This window comes from Bos mutus, chromosome 7 (assembly GCF_027580195.1).
Source record: "Bos mutus isolate GX-2022 chromosome 7, NWIPB_WYAK_1.1, whole genome shotgun sequence".
Lineage (NCBI taxonomy): Eukaryota > Metazoa > Chordata > Mammalia > Artiodactyla > Bovidae > Bos > Bos mutus.
In genome coordinates, this window is record NC_091623.1 from 12,340,509 (window position 1) to 12,364,576 (window position 24,068).

A 24,068-nucleotide genomic window follows, 5' to 3' on the forward strand; every position below is an offset into this window, starting at 1 on the left:
TCAGACAGACCTTGATTTGAATCCCAGCCCTGCCACCTATTAGGTGTGAGGATCAGATTCTTTCTCTGTACAATTGAAGTGATAAAGTCTGTCTCTTGGGGTTGCTGGGAGGAAGAGAATATATGTGATACATCCTGCTGCTGCTATTGCTGCTAAGTCGCTTCAGTCGTGTCCGACTCTGTGCGACCCCGTAGACGGCCGCCCACCAGGCTCCGCCGTCCCTGGGATTCTCCAGGCAAGAACACTGGAGTGGGTTGCCATTTCCTTCTCCAATGCATGAAAGTGAAAAGTGAAAGTGAAGTTGCTCAGTCATGTCCGACTCTTAGTGACCCCATGGTCTGCAGCCTACCAGGCTCCTCCATCCATGGGATTTTCCAGGCAAGAGTACTGGAGTGGGGTGCCATTGCCTTCTCCGGTGATACATCCTACATGCTCAGTAAATAGTTATTATTTATTACTGTTATCACATCATATGGAAAAGATTATGGGAATGGATAAACAAACATTTTACCACCCTAAATAGCACAAGAAGCTCTGGAAGCAAAAATCTGGGTGCCACAGAGATCAATAAAAAATCTAAGAGAGAATGTCTTGCTTTTCACACTTGGCCAAAGTAGTGGAAACAAGTTAAGCTGATGATGTCAGGGCCCAAGAATCTACACTTGTTTTTAGAATAAAGTTTTTGCCTCTAATGGTTTTGGGAAGCGTGAATTCAGAGGTCGCATAATCCTGAAGAGAGCCAGGCTGGTGGTACAGTCATCGGGGTTCTCTGCAGCCAGGGCCTCTTCTGATGGTTCCTGCATTCATTCTGCTTGGTAGTTGGTTTATTCTGATTGGCTGGTGCCTTACCCCGTGAAATACTTTAAATATGTTCCATCAATTCAAAGACTTCAGTTTTTATTAAAGAAGTTCCACTATTTTCTTTATAAAATAATAGATTTGTTTTGCATCTTTCTCATTTATATGACAAAGTTGTGAGTTGCTGCCATTGTAAAATCAACTCTACTAAAGGTTATGTAAAAAGGTGATGATTCAAAGTCTACATAGTTAAAGTATACCAAATGTAAGTCAAACGTTAATGTTTACATAGAGGTAGTTAAACTCTATGGCTTCTTTTAAAATAAACATAGAGTATGCTGTTCTATATGAAACTGTAGTAGAATAATATCTCAATGACTAACTGTAATTTTCTCTTAAGTTATGCAGACATTTTGATTGAGAGGGAAGTATTAATGCAGAAGTACATTCATCTAGTTCAGATCGTAGAGACAGAAAAAATTGCAGCTAACCAACTCCGGCATCAACTTGAAGATCAAGACACAGAAATCGAAAGGCTTAAATCAGAGGTATTTCCTAGTTGATAGACTCCTCATTGTTTCATGTTTATTGTCATCTCCTTATGGTTACTTAAAGCCTATAGGGGCAAAATTTTGATCCCAAACTTAGTCCTCTGCCATCACAGGTACATGAGAAATGAATATATTTTCTAAGTTAGGATTAGGTAAATATGTACAGTAAAATATCAGGATAATATGCAGCTTTACATTATGTGTGCTCCTGATGTCATTCATTTGCTCAAATATTCAAGAATTGACTACAGTATTTATCTGTTTTCAGATGGATTCATAGTCATGATTATTGTGAACCTGTCATAGATTCAGTGTAAAAGTCTGAATGACAACTAAAGAAGGTCCAGACATGAAGTCAGAAAGTCTTTGCTTTTTTTCTCAGTCCAAAGAGTCCAACCTTCTCCTCTATAGAATTTTGAAAAACTCATTTGGGTTAAAGTATGTGACATATGCTAGGGTGCATTTGTTTCCTGAAGCTGGAATTCCTGCCTCCCTCCCTGCCCTACCCTCACTGTGAACTCCTCGGGCTTTGCACCCCCATAGAGTGAGATTGACTCAGGTGGTCGTGGAGACGGCAGCCGTTGCGGTGTCTGTGGGTCCTCCCTCCTCCCCAAGGTGCCTCCATCTGTATACAGAAACCTGAGTGTACCTCCCCTTGTTGTCCTGTCATCCCTTGTGGGAAGTGAGCAATACCTGAAGAATTGCAGAGGAATGTAGAAAGTGCAGTTTTTCCACTCTTTCTGACCAGTGGTGCAATAGTGTCCTCTTAGCTTCAAAGAAAAGAACAGGACAGAATGAAACCTACTGCTGACTGTAACTTTGTTGATAGAAACAAACCGCAGGCTCCTCAATCTGGGTAATTTCTTGTTTCTCTGTCATTCAACATTTTCTTCTTCATTTCCTCACATCTTCTTTTGAGACTTACTCTGCAAATTCTGAGAGGGTTTTCACCTCCTGCTGCCCGTGTACCTCACCTCCAGCAGACAGAGCAGGGTTTAAGCTGATGTTCCCATTGGGATCTGATTGCTTCTCTGAGGATGAAAAGTTGCAGACTGTCCACCATATCATTAGTGTTGTTAACATCCCGATCCAACCCTGAAATCTGAGATAGTGAAAACAACAACAAAAAACATAACAAACCTGCATTTTAAAAGACTATATCAGGCACTGTAATTTAAAACAAAATTATTGTGTTCTGTCTTCGCCACAGTTAGCTAGAGCAGATGCTTGTCTGCTAAGTGAAAGAGGTTGGCATTTACTCCATGAGAGAAACTCAGCACCAAGCAGTGTTCCCCAATATTTATTTGTGTGTGCTTATCTGCCTTCACTATGTTCTTTTTTAGTCTGAATATATATTGCAGCCACAAACTGTCAGTAGCAGGTCTGTCTTGTGTGGTTGCTTGACAGGAGCCATAATTTATTTCCTACTCCTTTTATTTGCCCACTTCCCTGCCAGAAAAATGGCAGAGGAGAGAGTTTGGTAATGGGGACAAAATGTAAAGACAAGTCTGAGTGGGCAACTATGATCTCAGCGTTTTAAGTGTTTGCTTGTTGGTAAAATCTGAATCAGTCCTTAAGTTTTCAGGAGCCTGCAGTTGAGTGATAGAGATTCTCTGTCCAAGGAATTTCATTGCTAAGTGTGGTTCTGAGGCTACCTGGTTTTGAGTCACAAAAATGAGCTGAGGCTATAAAGAGATCCCCCAGGTGGTTTCCATTCTTTTTGCCTTTTTGTGTTTTCTTGACTGGCTTGGCCGAGCCCCTGGGCTCTGGAGTTCCCTTTGCAGTTACCATTTTCCCTAGGAGATCTGTGACTCTGCTGTATAGAAAGCATGAGCTTGGAGCTGAGTGTCACTGCATTTGGAGATCAGAGGGCTTTACAGGAAGCTGCCATTGATGAGATGCCTGACACACCACTGAGATGCTGAGAAGGCCTTGGTCTGGTCATCGCTGGCAGTCAGGGTCTAGTTTCGGACTCACGTTTCTGTAACCCAGGCCCCATTCACACTCTCCACAGTCACTTCTTATAAGCACTTTTGTTAGCAGCATAATAAGACAAGTTTGGGGTAAAGTTCAGGCTTCCCCTGCCTTAGCATCAAACGAAGATAATGTGCCTGAAAAGTGACTGTTTCCTGAGGATCTTATAAGTTACCTTGTAAGCGTAACTTCCTGTGATATATGGCTTTAGCCTAGTGTTTCCCAAGTCATGAAATGGACCAATTTTGTGTTACAGATTATCGCTCTTAATAAAACAAAGGAACGAATGAGACCTTACCAAAGCAATCAAGAAGATGAGGATCCAGACATCAAGAAGATAAAAAAGGTAGGGTTTCCAGCTTTGGGCGAGTGTGGTGGGGACCAGTTGTCTTTCTGTAGTGATGTCTTTGCCACCCTGACTCTGAGCTAAGAACAATCTTGGTGTTTCTCTCCCAATGGCTTCCTGACTTCTGCTTCAAAATTATCACACATGGTTACTTCTCTGGAAAAGCTTTGGCTTGAAATTTCTTTCCAGTTCTGGGAATCCATTTGTGGATTCTGTGAGAAGGATGCTGACGGTGGACATTAAGACAGTGGTATTCTCCGTTTGGGTTATTTAAGTGCTGCTGAATTTTCTGGTGTTTGTGCTACTTTTATATTTTAGGGAGTATTTTTTAAATTACACTTCAAAAATGTTTCTTTTAGCTTTAGTCTTCAGTGTTTATTTAGAGAAGTTTATTTTTTTGAGCATGTGAGAAAACTGAGTGAATCAATACATCTGCTCAGGTTTCTGCTTTATTGTTGTTTCTTTCTTGTTTAACATCCACATAATCAGCAACTCCTTCCATCTTACTGTCACAACTATACAACTTCTGCAATTAACCAGACCCTGGCACTCTCTCTAGTCTACTGTGTTTGATTTAAGTCATCTCGGTTTTGAATTCCACAGTCTTAGTTGTCCTGTGTAAATGCACTGATTCAGCTGTGTTAATATTATGTTAAAAGGTGCACAGTTACAGAATTTTATTTCTTCTTCTTTTTTTCTTATTCCTATTTTCCTATGTTAGGTAATTATTCCCCTTCAGTTGCAATAAAGCTTTAAATATTGCTCAGAATTTGAAATAGAAAAGCTCCTTAGGACTAAGTTGCACTGTTTTCAGATTTCAAGAAATAACAAAGCAAAATAAAAACATTCCTCTCTTAGAATTTGAAAATCTTTAAATTAAATTTGGTTTATGTCATTGTAACAAGATGAATGCTGTTCAGTTCAGTTCAGTTCAGTTGCTCAGTCGTGTCCAACTCTTTGCGACCTCATGAATCGCAGCACGCCAGGCCTCCCTGTCCATCACCAACTCCCGGAGTTCACTCACACTTGTCCATTGAGTCAGTGATGCCATCCAGCCATCTCATCCTCTGTTGTCCCCTTCTCCTCCTGCCCCCAATCACCATTCTTTTAATAACATGCAGTTCCATATAAACAAAGATATCAGTAAAATACAATTGTAGTACTGTCCTGTTGTAGAAAATGCTAGCAAGTAAACAAGCCAGCTTTTGCACAGCAGGCAATATTGCTCAAGTAAATAGATTTTGTTTGTGTTAATCACTCAAGTCATGCCGGACACTTTGCAATCCCATGGACTGTAGCTAGCTCACCAGTCTCCTCTGTCCGTGGAATTCTCCAGGCAAGAATACTGGAGTAGGTTGCCATTTCCTTCTCTAGAGGATCTTTCTGACTCAGAGATCGAATCCAGATCTCCTGCATTGCAGGCAGATTCTTTTATTTAACACAAATTCAGTTGATTTTTGAAAATATTTCTGTTAAATAGAGGAATAATGATAAAATACATTTTATAGTTTCCTGTCTTCCTCTTTCATAATGGAAATAATTTTTTAAAAACCTTACTTTTAAATTTGTTAACAGGTTTTGAATTTGACTCGATCTCCCTTTATGTCCCCAATCAGACTAACGTCTCTGTGGAAAGGGATGTTTACAAATGAATTGTGTGTGTGTGTGTTAGTTGCTCAGTTGTGTCTGACTCTTTGCAACCCCATGGACTATGGCCTACCAGGCTTCTCTGTCCATGGGATTTTCCAGGCAAGAGTACTGGAGTGGGTTGCCATTTCCTTCTCCAGAGGATCTTCCCGACCCAAGGATCAAACCTGGGTCTCCCGCATTGTAGGCAGAGGCTTTACCATCGAAGCCACCAGGGAAGTCCCACAAATGAATTAGATACTCTATGCTGATCTTTACAAATAGCAACATAATTTTTTAACTTCAGGAGACCAAAAATTGAAATTGGTTCACAGAAATTTCCCATATGATTTATCCAAATAATATGCATATAATTTTCTCCACATAATTCTACTAAAATGTGTTTTTAATTTTTATTGCTTGAGATATGACAACTGTGTGAATGCCTATTATGAAAATTGATAGTCTGCTGACATCAGTTGGTAAATGAGACACTTTTAAATATTGCAAAAGAAGAATAGTTGTTTAAATGCATGATAATTGAGACCATATGGGTGAAATAGTATGAGAAAAAAGGAAAATAATCTGTTAAGAAGAAAACAATGATACTAAAGATGATTTGATAGTAATTTATTGCTTTCAATTATGTATGACTTTGCAACCTGCTTTGTTGCTTAATCTACTGCTTAGATATAACAAATACTAATAAATTATCATATAATTTTTCTTATATTTAGAAAGGACTTCAGATTTTGGGGTCAGTTATTTTGTAGATAAGGAAATGGAGCCCAGAGTTCAAGGTCACCCAGTAGGTTAAGTGGCAGAGCCTTTGGGTTCGGGATATGACATATACCTCTGTTTGCTGCTGCTGCTGCTAAGTCGCTTCAGTCGTGTCCGACTCTGTGCGACCCCACAGACAGCAGCCCACCAGGCTCCCCCGTCCCTGGGATTCTCCAGGCAAGAATACTGGAGTGGGTTGCCATTTCCTTCTCCAATGCATGAAGGTGAAAAGAGAAAGTGAAGTCGCTCAGTCATGTCTGACTCTTAGCGACCCCATGGACTGCAGCCTACCAGGCTCCTCCGTCCATGGGATTTTCCAGGCAAGAGTACTGGAGTGGGGTGCCATTGCCTTCTCCGACCTCTCTGTTTAGCTCTCAGCATTTACCTGGGCATTTAAAAGATGCTCAGTAAACATTTGTTGGCTGAAATGCAAAGGCTAGCACACTTTGTCCAGTTGGCCTGTTATTTTTCAAATCCTATCTTGGGGATTCAGATCAGTTTTAGGGGCTTCCATCTTCCTACAACATTGATTTTAATTTTTATTTCTTATTTTTTTCCCCACAAGATAACACCATTGTGAATTTTTAGTGTGTGTTTTTGCCCATGTGGCTGAGAAAGAGAGTCCTTATAGTTCTTAACAAAAAGCAGGTAAAAGAAGGGCACGCCTGGTTGTAGCTTTCCTGTGTAACTTAACCAAGAAATTTAGTTTACTCATCTGTAAAAAGAAGGGGTCAGATGAGTTGATGTCTAACACTGTTTTTTTTTAAGCTTAAAAAAAAAAAAACCTCAAATAGCCATAACAAAAAATCAAACCCAATTTAAAAATAGGCAAAGGACTTGAGTAGACATTTCTCCAAAGATGATACACATTTCTTTCAAAGATGATTCTTTAGAGAAATCACTAAGACTTGAAAAGATGATCAACATCACTAAGCCTCAGGGAAGTACGAATCAAAACCGCAGTGTAATATTATCGCACACCCATTAGGATGACTACTATAAAAAACCCCAAACACCCAATAACAAGTATTGTTGATGATACGAAGAAATTGGAACCCTTGTGCTCTGTTGGTGAGATTGTAAAATGGCTCAACTGTTATAGAAGACAGTATGGTGGTTCCTCAAAAATTTAAAAATAGAACTACCAGCAATCCCACTTCTGAATATTTATCCAAAATAATTGAAAGCAGGATTTTGAAGAGATACTTGTACTCCTGTATCCATTGCAGCATTATATGTAATAGCCAAGAGGTGAAAGCACCCCAAATGTTCATCAACAGATAAAAGGATAAACAAAATGTTATATATCTATATACACATACATATACAGAGTGGAATATTATTCAGCCTTAAAAAGAAAGGAAATCCTGACACATGCTACAACACGGATGAACCTTGAGGCCATTATACTAAGTGAAATAAACCTGTTACAAAAAGATACTGAATGATGCCACTTATGTAAGTTATCCAAAGTAGTTAAATTCATAAAAACAGGAAGTAGAATGGGAATTACAAGGGGCTGAGGGAAGGGGGAAATGGAGAGTTGTTTAACGATTATAGAGTTTGAGTTTCACAAGATGAAAATGTTCTGGAGATCTGTATGTGCAACAGTGTGATTTTACTTAACACTACTGAACTATACACTTAAAAATGGTTAAGACAGTACGTTTTATGTTATGCGTGTGTTTTTTTTTTTTTACCACAATTAAAAAATGTTAATACCTGACTTTATGTTGTTAAAGAATAAGCCTTCGATTTATTCCTTTCTTGAAATGTTAACAACTAAATATGTGTAATATTATTATATTCTGTTGTCCTTCTAGGCAGGCCTAAACAGCTTAAGTTATTGAAGAAACTTGAAAAGCTGAGGAAAAGTATTGTTTTAAAACTCATCTTTTTTTTTTTCCTGCTATCTGGTCCAAACCTGACATTATTTATTCTGTGGTGGGCCCACCAGTGCTCCAGTGAAGGAGCACGATACACGCGGCACAGGACGGACACCCTACCGACCAGCTTAAGAAGCCTGCCTCACCCCTCCCTGAGATTCACTTCTGTTTTGTTGCCGCTGCTCTGTAGGTTCAGAGCTTCATGCGAGGGTGGTTATGTAGAAGGAAATGGAAGACCATCGTGCAGGATTACATTTGTTCTCCTCACGCCGAAAGCATGAGGAAGAGAAACCAGATCGTGTTCACCATGGTGGAGGCCGAGTCGGAGTACGTTCACCAGCTCTACATCCTCGTCAATGGCTTCCTGAGGCCCCTGCGCATGGCGGCCAGCTCCAAGAAGCCCCCCATCAGCCACGACGACGTCAGCAGTATTTTTCTCAACAGGTTTGTCTTGGATAAGTAAAAGTTGTGTGAAAAACCTATCTGTAGTTTTTAAAGGAAGTTTTACTTCACTCGTAAAAGAAGAGGTATCATAAATTCACCTGTACGAGCTTATGATATTGAAAATAAGAAAGCTGTCATTGGTGTTTCATTATTCGCCCATGTTTTCTTATTTTTATCTGGTATGTTCGCATCTAGTTTTTTCTCTCTCTCTTTTTTTCTATTTAACATGGCATTACCTACTGCTACCCCTCTGACATCTTGTCGTTGTGTGTGTGTTGGGGAAAATTACCTCCTTCATAACCTGAGGGAAATGGAAGTGATTAATAGGTCTTCACATGTAACTTACACAGAAGTACTTTAGGAAGAACAAAAATTAACAGAGGGTCTGAGTATCTCTTAGTAAATTTATTTGCTCAATAAATATTTGTAGTGCGTTTACTGCTGAGGATTCATCAGTGAACAAAGCAGAAGGTCCCTGCCTTCATAGAACTTAAATTCTGATGTGGGAATATAGACAATGAACAGTGAATAAGTGAAAGATGCAGTATTTTATCGGAGAAGGCAATGGCACCCCACTCCAGTACTCTTGCCTAGAAAATCCCATGGACGGAGGAGCCTGGTGGGCTGCAGTCCATGGGGTCGCTAAGAGTTGGGCACAACTGAGCGACTTCACTTTGACTTTTCACTTTCATGCTTTGGAGAAGGAAATGGCAACCTACTCCAGTGTTCTTGCCTGGAGAATCCCAGGGACGGGGAGCCTGGTGGGCTGCCATCTGTGGGGTCACACAGAGTCGGACACGACTGAAGCGACTTAGCAGCAGCAGCAGCGGCAGTATTTTATATTGTGATTAGTGCTGTGGAAGAAATAAAGAAGGAAAGGGGAGATGGGAGAAAGGGGACTGTTAGGGTATTTTACTTAACATTTTAGTTATTTATTTGTTTTTGAGTGCTGCTTCAGCTTCCCAGGTGGTATAGTTGTAAAGAACCCACCTGCTAATGCAGGAGACATAAGAGACCCGTGTTCAATCCCTACGTTGGAAAGATTCCCTGGAGGAGGGCATGGCGGCCCACTCCAGCATTCTATTTTACTTAACATTTTAGTTATTTATTTGTTTTTTAAGTAGATAAAAACATGCATTTAACCATGCATTTACATGGTTAAAAAAATTAAAACAACATGAGAACATCAAACAGCTTTGAACTCTGTCTCTCCCCACCCCATTTTCCTCACTTGCTATCTGTAACTGTTTTCATTAGTTTTCTATATAGCCTTACAGTGTTTCTTGATGTAGGTCAATCGAATTTGAATATAATTTTATTTCCCCCCCTCTAACACAAAAGGCAAGTACTTTAACACGTGCCTGCTTTTTACAGATATGTATTAAACTTAACAGTATGTCCTGGACATCTTTCCATATTTGATATATAGAGACAGTATTCTATTTTTCAAAAGATTGCTACATGGTATTACATTATGAGAATGTCCCATAGTTTTTCTATAGCCAGTTTTTAGAAAGACCTCAATGATAATGTTAACATTTGAGCAGAGACTGCGGTTGATGAGAAGGCAAGCCATGTGGCTGCCCGAGGGGAGAGAGACGCACACAGAGGAGGTGCCCTGTGCAAAGGGCCCGAGGCTGGAGCCTGCCGGGCTTGCCAGTGTCAGAGCAGATGAAGGGAGATGTCAGAGGGGTAACAGTTAAGGCATTGTAAAGATGTTTTCTTTTACTCTAAATGAGATGGGGAGAGATTGGTGGGGTTTTAAGGAGAAGCATTCCATGACGTGATTTAGGTTTTAAAAGTTCCCCCTGGTTTTCTCTTTTGAGTATAGACTGTGGGCAGATCAGTTTTGTGCCTATTTCAATAAACCAGGTGAGAGATGACTGTAGCAGGGAGGCCTATTAGGTGGGGCTAGTGCAGTAATCTAGGCAAGAGATGATGGAGGTAATGATAAGTGATTAAATTCTGAGTGTGTTTTTAACATAGAGCCAATAAAATTTGCTGATGAGTTTGAAGTGGATTTTGAAGGAAAGTCCAGGGTTTTGGGTCTGAATAACTAGAACGATGGAGCTGCTATTTATTAAATTGGGAAGATTGACATAAGAACAAGTTTATGGGAAAAGACCAAGAGTTTTTATCTCGAACTTGTCAAGTCTGAGATGCTGTTAGCCAGATGTAGAAATCAAGGGAGCAGGGTTGGATGTTAGTCTGGAGTTCAGGGGAGGAGTTCAGGGCTGGAGGTATAAATTTTGGAGTCTAATAGCATATGAATAGTGTTTAAAGTTGTTTGTCTGAATGTGATTACCAAGGGAGTGAGTACAAATAAATGAGAGAAGAGGACCAAGGACTGAGCCCTGGGATATTCCAACATTTAGAGGTTAGGAGTATGAAGAGCCACAGCAGGGAGGGTGAACTGGAAGATTAGGATTGACTTGTGTGTACTGCCATGAGTAAAGTAGAAAGCTAGTAAAAGCTTACTGCATAGAGCAGGGAGCTCAGCTTAGTGCTCTGTGTTGACCTAGATGGATGGGATTGGGGTAGTGGGATGGAAGTTCAAGAGGAAGGGGATGTATGTATACATATAGCTGATTCACTTGTGTGCAGCAGAAATTAACACCACATTGTAAAGCAGCTGTACCCCTTCAAAAAATTATAATGAAGAGGATCAGCTAGGGTTGTAGGATACAAACCAGGAGATGGGTTGTCCTGGAAACCAGTGCAAGCAGGAACAAACAACTATGTCAAAAGGTCAAATAAAACAATAACTGAGAGCTGACTGTGGGTTTAACAACTTGGAACTTATTAGCAATTTTGATGAGGGACCAAAACCTGATTTGGTGAGAAGGGGAATTGGAATTAGAGTTAGTGTAGAAAACTATTTCAAGGAGGGTTGCTATAAAGAGGATCAGAGAAACAGAGTGGTACCTGGAGGTAAATAAAGAAATATAAAGTTGTGTGTGTGTTTGTGCATGTGTTTAGATGGGATAAAAATGACACCAACAGTGATGAGGCGGCGGGGGGAAGGGATATGGGAAAGAGAGGGAAGAATTGCTGGAGCGGGTACTTGCACAGGCAGAAGTGGATAGAATGTGGTGAACAAGTCAAGAGCTTGACTTTAAGTGGGAGCATGGACAGGGAAGGAATAATACCTGGACACATCGTGTGGTTAGGAATCAAGGATAGCAAGTGGCAGTGCTGATGGGAGGGAAGTGCTGGAGTCAGGGAAGAGAGGGAAAGGTGTGAAATGATAATCAAGGAGAACAGGGCAGTGAATGGATGAGGGAAATGTAATAGAACTGCAGATATTAGGCTTGTGGCTATGACTTTACAATGAGACTGTTCAGGATGGTTTTATGTTGTTCTTAACCACCTTCAGCTGCATAGGTGCAGGTAAAGAGTGGGCAAAGGGTTGAGTTTAACTAGTATTGGTGTGTATGAGGCTAATATGATGAACTGAAAACAGAAGGGAGTTGAAGGTGTGTGCAAGGAAGGGGTTATAACACTGAACCATGAGATCTAAACTGTGGAGAATGGGAAATGATGTTGTGAGGGGATTTTGGTCAGTAATAAGGCAGCAGGATCAATGGTCTCGGGTCCTGATGGTGGGAAGGGATTTGGGGAGTCAGGTTTCTAAAGATAATGAACTCGGAGGTAAGGGGATGGTCACAGAGCAGTGTCCCTGAAACTGAGATAAGGGAGAGGATGCGGTTATGGACAACGAGACGGTCTAGGGTACGATTAAGAGAGTGTTGTCTGAGGTCAGTGGAAGACAAGACCTTCGGAGAAAGAGATTCAAACACCCGAGAAAGGCCAGGTCATTGGAATGTTGTTTGTGCGCATATTGGAGTCACCAAGAATTGTTTCACCTGTTTTCTATTTAAATACCAAAATATGAAGGTAGATATGCCAGTTAGTTTTCAGTGTAGGCAAGAGGAACCTCCTCTGTGATTGGAGGGAATTCACTGCTTATAGGTTCCTTAGGAAGGGCTGGGGCACAAGTCAGACAGCAGGCCTGGACCACTGAATTCAAGGGCACAGCACCACAAATACAACCCAGAGGTTAGAAAACTACTGCTTCCGCTGTTGCCACCGCAGCGGCCTCTCAACCACATCAGACTGGTGCCTAGAAACTAGACCACTGAGGCTAGGCACTGAAATTGCCCCCAAAGCACATGTGCATGACTGACTTTCAGTAACAGGAAGATGGCCTCTGCTGCTGCCTTTCATGTCTTACTATGTGCGTCCATGGGTGGGACTGAATTTACATCTAGAACCCTCTCTGCAAGGGACTCTGGAAAATGTAGTTTTAGTTCCCCGTCCTCTCTACCTAGAAGGACGATGGAATGGAGATTGAAGGACTAATCTACAACACCTACCAAAGTAGATTTGGTTGAAATCCTAAAACAACAAACACCGCTTAGTTAAAATTTCTATGAAAGAAAACAAATCACAGTCTACAAGGAGCATCTATCGTGTTCCATGGGCCATTCACAGAAAGTAAGGATTTCCCATTGATGTTTCTTGTTGTGGACTTTGACTTATAACAAACCCAAGTATGTCACTGACATGAATAATCCTGTTTTTGGTTGTGTTGATGTGTTAGTTCAGAAAAACCTTCAAAAGCTCGTTCCAGTAGATTAATTCTAGTGAGGAGAAAGCAAATATTACTTTGATAACTCCCCTTCTTAAACCTTCTAGAAATTTGGATCTTTAATTGATGCAATCTTCATTCTAATATATTTATGTAGGCTACATTCTTTACAGAAGATTCCTTTACCTTTCTGGCATGAGGGTTTTAGGAGTGGTTATGGTAGAGGTCTGTCAAGTCTTCTCTCTGTCAAAACTCATTTTAGTGAAAGAGAGAGAACGTTGGCTGAATTATCATTTAGAATTAAATCTGAAGAGAAGGATCTTAACTAATTTTCTGATTATCAGTTGAAGTGCTACATCCTAACAGTAGAAAGCTGTTTTTATCAATATTATAAGTTGATAAAGAGGGCTATATGACACTGATTTGGTGCTTACTGTCTTCCAGTATTTGGGGCTTAGCTCAGAATTTTCATTGAGGTTTTAGTGTTGTTGAAAGATAAACTGCTTTCTGGGGGCTGATATAATCCATGTCTTTATTGATTGTATGGTTCCAAGGCCCTCAGAGACATGTATATCATGTACTTAAGGCTTTAAGGATTCAGTGAACTTCTTTAACAAACTAGATACTTTATAGTGATTAAATTATATTATTTTTTCCATTTTTTTTTATAGTGAAACAATCATGTTTCTTCACGAAATATTTCATCAAGGACTGAAGGCAAGAATAGCCAACTGGCCTACTTTAATTTTAGGTAAGTGCATGCTTTGAAAAGTTTCTCTTAATGTGGCTGCAATAAAGAGTAAAACAGTTTCAATGTTATTCATCCTAAATTGTTTGAACTTCCCTGATGACCTGGGAGCTTCTGTGGGCACGGGACTCTGCCTTTTTGACTCTTCCCCGTGGCCCGTCAAGCTTCTTTGGGGACTAGAGTTGGGCTCTGCCGAGGGGTGCATTCTACCAGGTCAGTCATTCTGGCATCTGCACTGGGCCGTGTAGCCTGAAACCTGGCTCCGGGGGCCGCTCTCTGCCATTCCTGCAGAGTGAGCAGTCTGTCCCTGTCCCGTGGGTAATTTACTGAGAGACGGCCATGTTTGCTTCTTCTTTCCAGCTGATCTGTTTGATATTTTGCTCCCCATGCTGAACATTTATCAAGAATTTGTGCGTAATCACCAGTACAGCCTCCAAGTGCTCGCCAATTGTAAGCAAAACAGAGACTTTGACAAACTCTTAAAACAGTATGAAGCCAACCCTGCCTGTGAGGGGAGGATGCTGGAGACGTTCTTGACATATCCAATGTTTCAGGTAAGTCACCCAGGATGTGTCTTATAAGTCACTGATTCCAGCTCGATGTGACTGATACCCAGTGTGACCAGCATGAGATGTGCAAGTGTTCCCTGTGGGAGGTTGTGACACCTCCTCTGTCATCTTGAGCTTGACCCTGAGATAAACAAATCTTTGCCACACATTCTCTCCAGTCTGTCTAGTGTTTGTAAGAAAACCAGGCATTTTTGAGACAATTAAATCAGGAGTGATTTTTTTTTTTTTAAAGCAGCACAAATTTCACTCTGCAGAAAGATTCCTCACAGACCTCTTCCATGGAGTCTCCTCCTCCAGCATGTTTAAAAATATTATTGGGTTTACAGAAATAGGCTGCCGTGCAAATGTTCCAGTGCGGGCTGGTTGCATAAAAGGTTCTGGGGCCGGGGGGTGGGGTGGGGGGTAGGAAGGACTGCTGGGAAGGTGTTTGTTTTCCTGCCCTGTTCTTGTTGCTGCCGAGTCTCCCTTGGCCGGAGCTCTGCAGAACGCAAGAAGAACCTTCCCCATCACAGAGGCTGTGGGGAGACGAAGGAGCCAGAGGCTCCTGGCCCCTAGTCAGGTTGCTCCAGTGAATCTAGGGCTTGTCCCGACCTTCACTTTTGGGGGTTAGAGCAACCCCAAAGATCAAGTACACTTGCGCCTTTCCTGTATCTAAGACTTCACCACTCTTTAGTGAGAGCTGCAGAGGCCAAAATGTGAATTGAATCTCCTATCCTTTTAAAAAGTGTTGATTTTGTTCTTTTGGAAAAGCATCGAGTGTTCCCGTTGTGGAATTTGTGGGGCTTCAATCCAGCCCTCCAAATTGTTATGTGGCAAACCGACTCTTCTAATCACGTGTGTTATGGTTTCTGTGGAGGGCTTTGTCCCTCTGAACGGATATCTCTGACCTCAGCTGATCGTTTCATAGCCTCTGAGAGAGATGCTGCTCTGGTTCATAATTGTTTGTCTTAAAGTTTGTCTCTCCTGCTTGAAATCCTGGAAGTCACTGTAGAAGTTTAGTAAGATTTTAAAAAATCAAAAGGATGCATGTGTAACAACTTAAGTATAGTGAAACTTTGTAATGCCCTTGTGTTTTTTCTTTACCATGGAACTGAATTGTTTAACTCTTTGCCTCTCTGAACAAATATTCCATAAGAGAAACTACAAAGAAAAAAATGAGTTTTAAAAACCTTATACAAAATTATAATTTGAGATTTTGTTTAGAGTGAAACAAAATTTTATTCAATGTTCTGAGATTCTATTTGAATCTTTGGCAATTAGCTCTAGGTTATGATTAAATTCTCTAAATCCTGTCTGCCTAGCAACCCTCAACTCAGGTGGATAAACAAAGGTAGGGTTGTGAAAGATGCATGGAACATTCAGAGAGGAACCTCACTCCCTTCCTGAAAGCCCACGAATGCCTTTTCAAGTATTGTTTATTTCCCTTCGTGTGTCTCTCAGTGGTTTAAAATGCAAGAACTGTACTTGAATTTTAGATCAGGTGTCCAAACAGTTGAATGTAGGGCCTTGGAAAGGCCTTTGGATTTCTTAAAAATGCTGAGATAGTCTTCTTCTAACCTTCTTTTCTCCGCCTGGAGTTTAAGCCCAATAACAACAACTTGGCATTTTGATTGATCCCAGGGAATGAATTCCCATAATGTCCAAAAGGGACCATTGGATTGGGAGTATTTAGGAGACCTGCATGTCCTGCTCTCCCTTCAGTGGTAGCATTGGGAAACTTAACTGAACCAATCTGAATTTCTGTTTCTTAAGTTTAAAATTGGGACAGTTGAGCTCTAAATATCTCCCAGAGCCCTGGCTCTCTGGGGGACCAGACTAGAAATTTGAGCTGGGTAACTAACTAACCTTCTAAGTCTCAGATCCCTCCCTCCAGATCCTAGAATTAAGCTAAAGGGTCAGATGTTGAGATTGTCTGTTTTTTTTTTGAGACTAGGGTAACCAGCGGGTGCTGGAAGAAGCCTCAAACTTAAAAGAATTTAGCCAGAATTGGTGCAACTGCAAGAAATGTGCAAATTGAAAGAGCTCTGAATTCTGCTCTTATTTATTTGCTTCTCCAAAACTGTTTTCCTTCTCTCTAGCTATTTTGAACAGACCAAGAGCAGAAAACGTTGGAGTTGCTGCCCAAATGCCTTATTCTCCCTCCTGTCTTCTTCCTAGGAGAGACCACGTAGAACACTTGGGAGAAAACTGCCCTTTCTAGAAACTTGAAGGTTTTTCTTGCTAGGTTCATTCTATACTTCTTGTTCCCTTTTGGTCCTTTGCCTGAGGAACCCTGAGGCGTTTGCTCCCTCAGATGGTCTGCTTCCCTCTGCATAAATTGTATTAGCAGTGGTACTTCTGCACATCTGCCTTGCTCCAATGTAAGCTGGACACCTTGGGATAAGACTGGGGTGTGATGCTTTTTTCCTTAGATCAAGAGTGTAAGAGGTGACCTTAGCTCGTACTGCCAAGAGGCCACTGCCGACTCTAGATATGGAGGCAAAAGTTGATATGGGGGCCAAAGGAGGAAGAGAAGTAAATGGAAACTTTTAGCCTGTATATATTTAGAGAAGTGTTATATTCCACCTCTTCTGGGCTGTTTGTTGAGTAGGTCAGTTGTTACTGTGAGTGAATTAGGCTGAGCTATGGAAACATGGAGGAATTATAGTGAATGTATCCTTAATTGATGATGCAGTGAATTGGACTATAGTCCAATAGTCAATTGGACTATTAATATCAGACAAGAAAGTTTGTGTTACCAAGATATGTGTTATAGACAATACAGTAGTGATTAACTTAATTTTTATTTAGCAAAAACTGGTTTGGCTAGTACTATTTAAATTGTCTTCAGCTGCTCATATATCCATAGATGAGTAAATCATGAAATATGCTTCTGAGAAGGACAGTGCTGTTAGAGGTCCTCCAGGAAGTAACCACTTGCTTCTCTACTTACCTATTTACTGTAACTAAAGAGCAAGCTAATTAGTGTCTAAAGGTGACAGTATTATTTCATAATTGAAAGAATTATGATTCATCTAGACAATACTTACTATGATCCTTGGGTTTTGGGGGGTGTGTGTGCGCACTGAGTCGTATGTGACTTTTTGTGACCCCATGGGGTGTGTGTGTGTGTGTGTGTGCGCGTGTGCGTGCACGTGCATGAGCGCTCACTCTTATCTGACTCTTTGCAACCCCATGGACTGTAGCCCACCAGGTTCCTCTGTCCATGGAATTTTCCAGGCAAGAATACTGGAGTGGGTTGCCATTTCCTCCTCCAGGGGATTTTTCCGGCCCAACCCAGGTATCGAACCCTTGTCTTTTACATCTCCTATGTCTCCTGCATTTGCATGTGGATTTTTTTTACCGCTGCACCACCTGGGAAGCTCCAAGGTCTTTTGCGGGGACAGATTTATAATCAGTTCTTGAATATGTCAGATGAGCTCTTTGGAGCGCTGTCCATTTCTCTCTGCAGAAGTCCTTCGCCTGCTTTTTGGTCGTTTCAGGCTTCTTGGTTTCTCTACCAGAAAGTGAGATGGGCCAGTTACTTTCAAATCCATCCACTTGACACTTAGCCAAGGAGCTTTCTAAAATAGATTTAATGATTTGGGGAGGACCATGAAGCTATTGACTGAGCTTGGTTTTGTGGATTTTCAGAACATTATAAGCAGTCAGGCTCTCCCACTCCTGCCCTCCACTTGTTATGAAAAATTGAGTACCTTAGCTATTGATTGCCTTGATTTTCTTGTAGAACTACTAACTTAGAGGCAAACTTTTATCAGTCATGGCATTGTACAAAAGGGATATTTGAAAGCATACTTATCCCAGCAGCCTTCACCAAGAGGAATGGCCCAACCAGCTGTCTTAGTGAGAAGTTTATGGGGTAGAGAGTCACAAAGCCTCCTCACATTAGCTTCAGAGGAAGGGTTCTCTTGTGACCCATCCTCCTATAACTGAGGATACTACACTTCCAAAACCCTGACTTGATGACAGTCTCTAGGACATGATCCTAGAGTATGAACTGCTGATAGATGTCTGCGCTTAGGGCACTGCCCTCTGTACCCATGGGTGATCTGGGTATGCAGTAAATATTAGCAAATGACCCAGTGAAGGCAAGAGAGGAACAGCAGATTTGTAGATAGAGCTGACAAAGCCTCAGGTCAACATGAAAGGAGCTACCCACAGAGTCTTGGGAAGCTGCTTTACTTTCTTCATTCTTAGGGGTCCTTTCAAAGGCTGAGTAAGACCCCAGTCCCTGCAGAGACACCCACTAGACTAGTGCACTGGTCAGAGCTGGGCTCATGGTTGGCTCTGCCATTTACTGTGAGGCCACTTTGGGCAAGTTATGGAACCTCTTCATGCCTTGTGTCCTTGTCCATAAAGTGGGGAAATGATCCTTATGTTTTGCTGGAGGATTGGATGCAAACCTCAAACTCCCAATCTGACCCATAGCGGACAGCATTATGGTAGCGGTTGTTCATGCAGGTTTTTATTAAAATTAAACCCACTGCCCCTGCTTTCTAACAATTTTTTGTTTATAAGCCAGTAAAAAATATGTCAAGTTAAATCAACATATTTAACTTGAGTTAATTCTTCATTGTGTTCTATTAAATCCTCCACAGGGTTGGTGGCGTTTCTGCTTTTGAGAGAATTCAGGTAGATAGTCTGTTCATTAACAAAAGCATAAACAAATGATCTAATTAAGCAATACTGCTTACTGCTAGAAGGATGAGTTGAGGTAAAGCGGGATCAGAATGTAATAAGGGTAAACATATCTTTTCCCACATTTTGATTCTTAAAGAGAACATTGCAATAGGATTGTCAATTAAAAAATTGTAAACAGACAAATAAATCTAAAATACAGACTCAAGTGACTTGCTGATAACTGTATCTTTTCCCCTATGAACCAGTTTTCAAAAATTATGATTGAGAAATGTATGATTATATTAAAAATCTAAAGAAACAGTTGTTTCTTTGTGCCTTATTATCTTCATGTGTTCTTGGTGAAGTTTTTGCGTGTGTGAGGTTTGAAACATAGTTCATTTTAAATGTATTTCTTAAAAATATTTGTTTGTGGGGATTCAAACAAATGTTTGAAGCCTAATATTCAAACTGAGTGGTCCAGTGGCTGACTCCACACTCCCAATGCAGGGGGCCTGGGTTTGATCCCTGGTCAGGGAACTAGATCCCAGATGTGCAGCTAAGACCCAGTACAGCCAAATAAATAACTATTTTAAAAAATATATTTGTAAAACAGCCAGACGTGTCAGAGTAGAGATGAGCTCTTCAGAAGTGGTGATGGTGCAGTAGAGAAGGTCTAGTGTTACTCACCCAGCCCTCCTTCTCACGCTGGCCTTGCTTTGCTTCTAGATCCCCAGGTATATCATCACGCTTCATGAACTCCTGGCTCATACACCCCATGAGCACGTGGAGAGAAAAAGTCTGGAGTTTGCGAAATCCAAACTAGAGGAACTGTCCAGGTACGTGAAGAACTTATAATAAAGGCTTGATATGGCAAAGTAGCATGTTAGTCTTTTGTGAAGACCTGATGTAGACTCTGGGAGTTGGTGATGGACAGGGTGGCCTGGCGTGCTGTGGTCCATGGGATTGCGAAGAGTCGGACATGACTGAACTGAACTGAATGTTTATGTCCACGGGAACAAGAAGCAAGACATAAGCGGCTTCTCAGATTCCCCTGAACATTAAATGCTAGCTTCTGAGATGGTGCTAAATCAGCATGCACATTAATTTTAACCAAGAAAAAATTATATATATATAACATTTATATAATAAGTATAATTATATATATATAAAATCTTTGAGAGTGATTTTATGTCATTTAAGTTTATATAATTGAGATTAGACACATTTTGGTTTAAGTTTGAAAAGATTCACATTTCTTTCATTATAATAGGAAGATGGTTAGTTGCGTTTTTGTATTCATATTTGGTAAGAAGTTGGAGAATGTATATTTTCGATTGATCAGTGACTTTTCAGTGTTTCAGGCATTTCTTTACAGCTGTGTTCCTTTAACTTATAAGGGACAAATATAAATAGTGTATATAGTATAAAGGTCTCTAGTTTGCTCCACCTCTAAGAAACGGCGTCCTAATTTCAATGAAAGAAGCTGTTCATAAAATAATGTGTTGCTTTCCTATTGCGTTTATAAGCAATGGTTCCAGAATACTCCATTTGCTTTACTTTGAGTCATGACTTGATGAAGGTTAGAAGTCCAGTGTGACTTACCCTACATCTCCAGTTAAACTGATACAAGGTCAAACACTTGCTTCCCAGATGGAGCTCTGTTGCTTACCCACTGGGATAATAGAAGATCTCTCACTGTGGTCCTGTATTGTATTTGACAGGGTCATGCATGATGAAGTGAGTGACACCGAAAACATAAGGAAGAACCTTGCCATAGAAAGAATGATCGTCGAGGGCTGTGATATTTTGCTGGACACCAGCCAGACTTTCATCCGCCAAGGTAAGTCCCTGTTCAGCGGACTTACCAGCTAAGTGGTCTCTGTACCCGTCACCTATCACAGGCAGATCCAGGAAAGCGTGGTGGAGCAGGCTTGATTAGGCTGTTTGCTTGATGCTGTTCGTGCAGGACGTCCCCATGGCCTTGGCCGAGGCTGTGGTTGAGGCCCACCTTTGTGCTGTTTCTTTTCAGGGGCCATGAAAAACAGCAACACAATACTAGTAAAGCACGAGTGGGACAGTAAGTTACATTCTGACTGGACCCTGCTCCTCAGTGGACCGGACATTCTCTACAGCTCCAAGGAGGACAGATTGGTCTGGCCGATTGGAGTGGCAGTGCCAGGTGGTGACGACATCCAGGCAAAGGCCCAAGAGAAACTTGCCTCACTCAAAGCCCTTTCCCATAGGAGAGGGGACAATGTCCGCAGTGAAAACAGCTGTCTCTTGTTCCCATTTTTCATCAGCACTTCCGGATCGGCCCCACACGATATGACTTGATTCAGTTGGTAACTCCAGTTGCTAGATGAAATGTCTCAACTTGCCCTGCCATACTTTGGCGATGGCCAAGGTATCACGTTTGAGGGGTGTGCTTTGGGGGCATCACCCAGTAAATTAAGCCTTTGAAGAGTGGAAGATATTTATGCTGGAAACTGTAGAGAAGCTATGCCATGACAGTGCATATTCCTCTGTGGTTCTTATTACAAAGTACACGAAGTAAACCACACTTGAAATTCTTTGCAAGTGCGTAGGTGTCCTGAGGGAGGGGAACATGCCCTCACAGAGTCGATTTCAGGCAGTATATTGTACACAGTCATAATTTTGAAGTTGGGGAGGAGTGGCATATACATTTGGAACTCCAATTAACCTTTAATGTGGTTTCTGTTTATAATGTGCCAATATTAATTGAAGATATTTGCATTTCTAGTGCCTACCAAAATGTGCTGCCTGAAACATTTTTTTTACCTCATCAAACAAGACATTATTTGTGCTGCACACATTAATTTTTGCACAGAACACTTAAAAAATTTAACACATGCTGTTCTATTTTCCATTATTTATTTACAAGGAGAGAAGTCACACATATGTTAAAGTTTGGAAGTATATTTGAGGATATGATACCTTTCGCATTTTTGACTTGAAGTATTAATTTTTCTTTAAGTAATAGTGGACTATCATGCTGACAACACCAGGCCTTCCTAATTCCCCCTCCATTCCTCTTCACAGACTGCGTCCCTGTATTGGCTTCCTGCCTTCCTGGCATTGTCTGCCTCTGTGCCTTTACATGTGTAGGCCCCTGGAGACCAGAGATTCCCTCATCCATGTTTCTGGTGCCTGTGGAAGGTCCTCTTGTCCTGCTAGGCTCAGATCAGAGCCTTTTAAATTTCCTCATCTTCTCCTCCTCTCCCCTCCAGTGTGAATGAGTGTACTCTCCTCCTCGTTTCCAAGCGCCCTTGCTCCTGGTGCGTGCATCTCGTCTTCTTCTACGTGTTTGCTTGCCTGTCTGTCCCGGCAACTGTAACTCTGCAGGGCACTATTTATGAATTCTCTCTTGCCTAGTTCAATGCTTTCCATTATAGGCATCTGGAAAATGGACAATGGGTTAAATTGAATTGCTTGTTGAACTGCAGTTTTGAATGTCAGCTGTCTTGTTTTGTATTTTTCTTATGTTTGGAGTCCACCAAAAAATACTTACTACAGGACTTGAGCTTTGTAATATGTGAAAATGGAAACAAAAGTTTCTATAACTAGTATTCCATTTCTGAAAGGACTTTGGATTGATGAGTATTATTATTACACATAAACGTTTACTATATCTCTAAGTTGGAAAAAGCATCTATGATGAAAAATGCTAGAAGGTTGAATACAGTGAAGAAATCGTATTTTTTTTCCTTGCACCAGGAAAACCAATCATGAGCCACCCCTCTCTTTGATTCACGTCTAGATTTTATTTATTGCTTCTTCTGAACCACATGTTTGAGGCGCTTTTGTCAGCTATTAATATATCTGATGTTATTGCTGTATTGACGTTGATATTAATGATTTGCCTTTCAGCAGTATTTTTCTGTGTTGTTTGGTTTGGTTAGTCTGTTTGGGAATTATTCAATAAAGGTGGTTTAAAAAGAAATCAGGCCTTAATCTGAAAGTAGAAGATAATCCAATTACAGTCAGTTTGGAAAGTTTGTGTTGTTTTGCTTTGGTTGCACCAATTATTACTTTTACTGCTGCTGCTGCTGCTAAGTCGCTTCAGTCGTGTCCGACTCTGTGCGACCCCATAGACGGCAGCCAACTAGATACGTTCAATGCATGAGTGCAAACATATATGCATAAATACGTGTGTTTTCAGTCTCAAAATGAATTTTAATTCTGAGGACTAGAAAAAATAAGGTCGTCTGAAAGCTCCCCTCTGAACAGGGGTGATAGCCAATCTTGAATGTCAATCCGTGGGAATTCATTGATTGAAATAGCTTATTTTTTATAAACTGATTCCAATTACTAGATAGTTGATGAGTATGATGCAAAGGACTGTGTCATAGCAGTGGTCTGACATTGTCATTTATTTTCAAAATCTTTTCAAAGTTTCTTGAGCAAATGTTGTACATGTTTGAGGCAATAATAGACAGTATAGCTAGCTCCATCATGGAGGTCAAATCCTGTCTCCTCCCTTTCCTTGCTGTGTGATACTGGACAATTTACTTAACTTCTTTTAGCCGCAGTTTCCTTTCTTTGTTGTTTAGTCAGTATGTCATGTCTAACTCTTTTGTGACCCCATGGACTGGGGCCCACTAGGCTTCCCTGTCCATGGGGTTTTCTAGACAGGAATACTGGAGTGGGTTGCCATTTTCTTTTCCGGGGGATTTTCCTGATCTAAGAATCGAACCTGCACCTCCTGCATTGGCAGGCAGATTCTTTACCACTGAGCCACCAAGGAAGCTCCTTCCTCTTTTTAAGTGGGGTTAATAGTAGTACCTGTCTTTTAGGGTTGTTGTGAAAATTAAATGTTCATAAAAATGACTGGAGTCAGTGAAATTATGACATAAACTTTAAAAACCAAGATCTAAATTTTGGAATAAGTTTCTATTTTCAATAACATGAAATATATATGAATATTTTTTAGAAGATAAAGGCACTGTAAGTTGACATTTTGTGCAAAATCCATTATACATAGTCATCGTTGTCTGGTAGAAAGGTGAATTAGGAAAAGCAAATAGAGTGACTGAATTTAAAGCTAAATGCATCAAGAATGAAACATGAAACTTTCCGGTACTTTAATCATTTCCAGATTCAAAATCATGTACTTT

At 40.8% G+C, this 24,068-nt stretch overlaps 1 protein-coding gene across 3 annotated transcripts in view; it reads left to right on the forward strand.

Annotated features, from left to right (window-relative positions):
• RASGRF2 (Ras protein specific guanine nucleotide releasing factor 2) overlaps positions 1–24,068 on the forward strand; it is a 263,109-nt gene that overhangs the window by 99,050 nt on the left and 139,991 nt on the right. For all 3 annotated transcript variants that reach the window (XM_070373066.1, XM_070373065.1, XM_005904542.2), the window contains exons 3-9: positions 1,199–1,346; positions 3,580–3,669; positions 8,152–8,405; positions 13,668–13,747; positions 14,105–14,298; positions 19,660–19,769; positions 20,655–20,773. In XM_070373066.1, the coding sequence (XP_070229167.1) occupies positions 1,199–1,346; positions 3,580–3,669; positions 8,152–8,405; positions 13,668–13,747; positions 14,105–14,298; positions 19,660–19,769; positions 20,655–20,773 (995 nt within the window). The remainder of the gene's footprint in view (positions 1–1,198; positions 1,347–3,579; positions 3,670–8,151; positions 8,406–13,667; positions 13,748–14,104; positions 14,299–19,659; positions 19,770–20,654; positions 20,774–24,068) is intronic.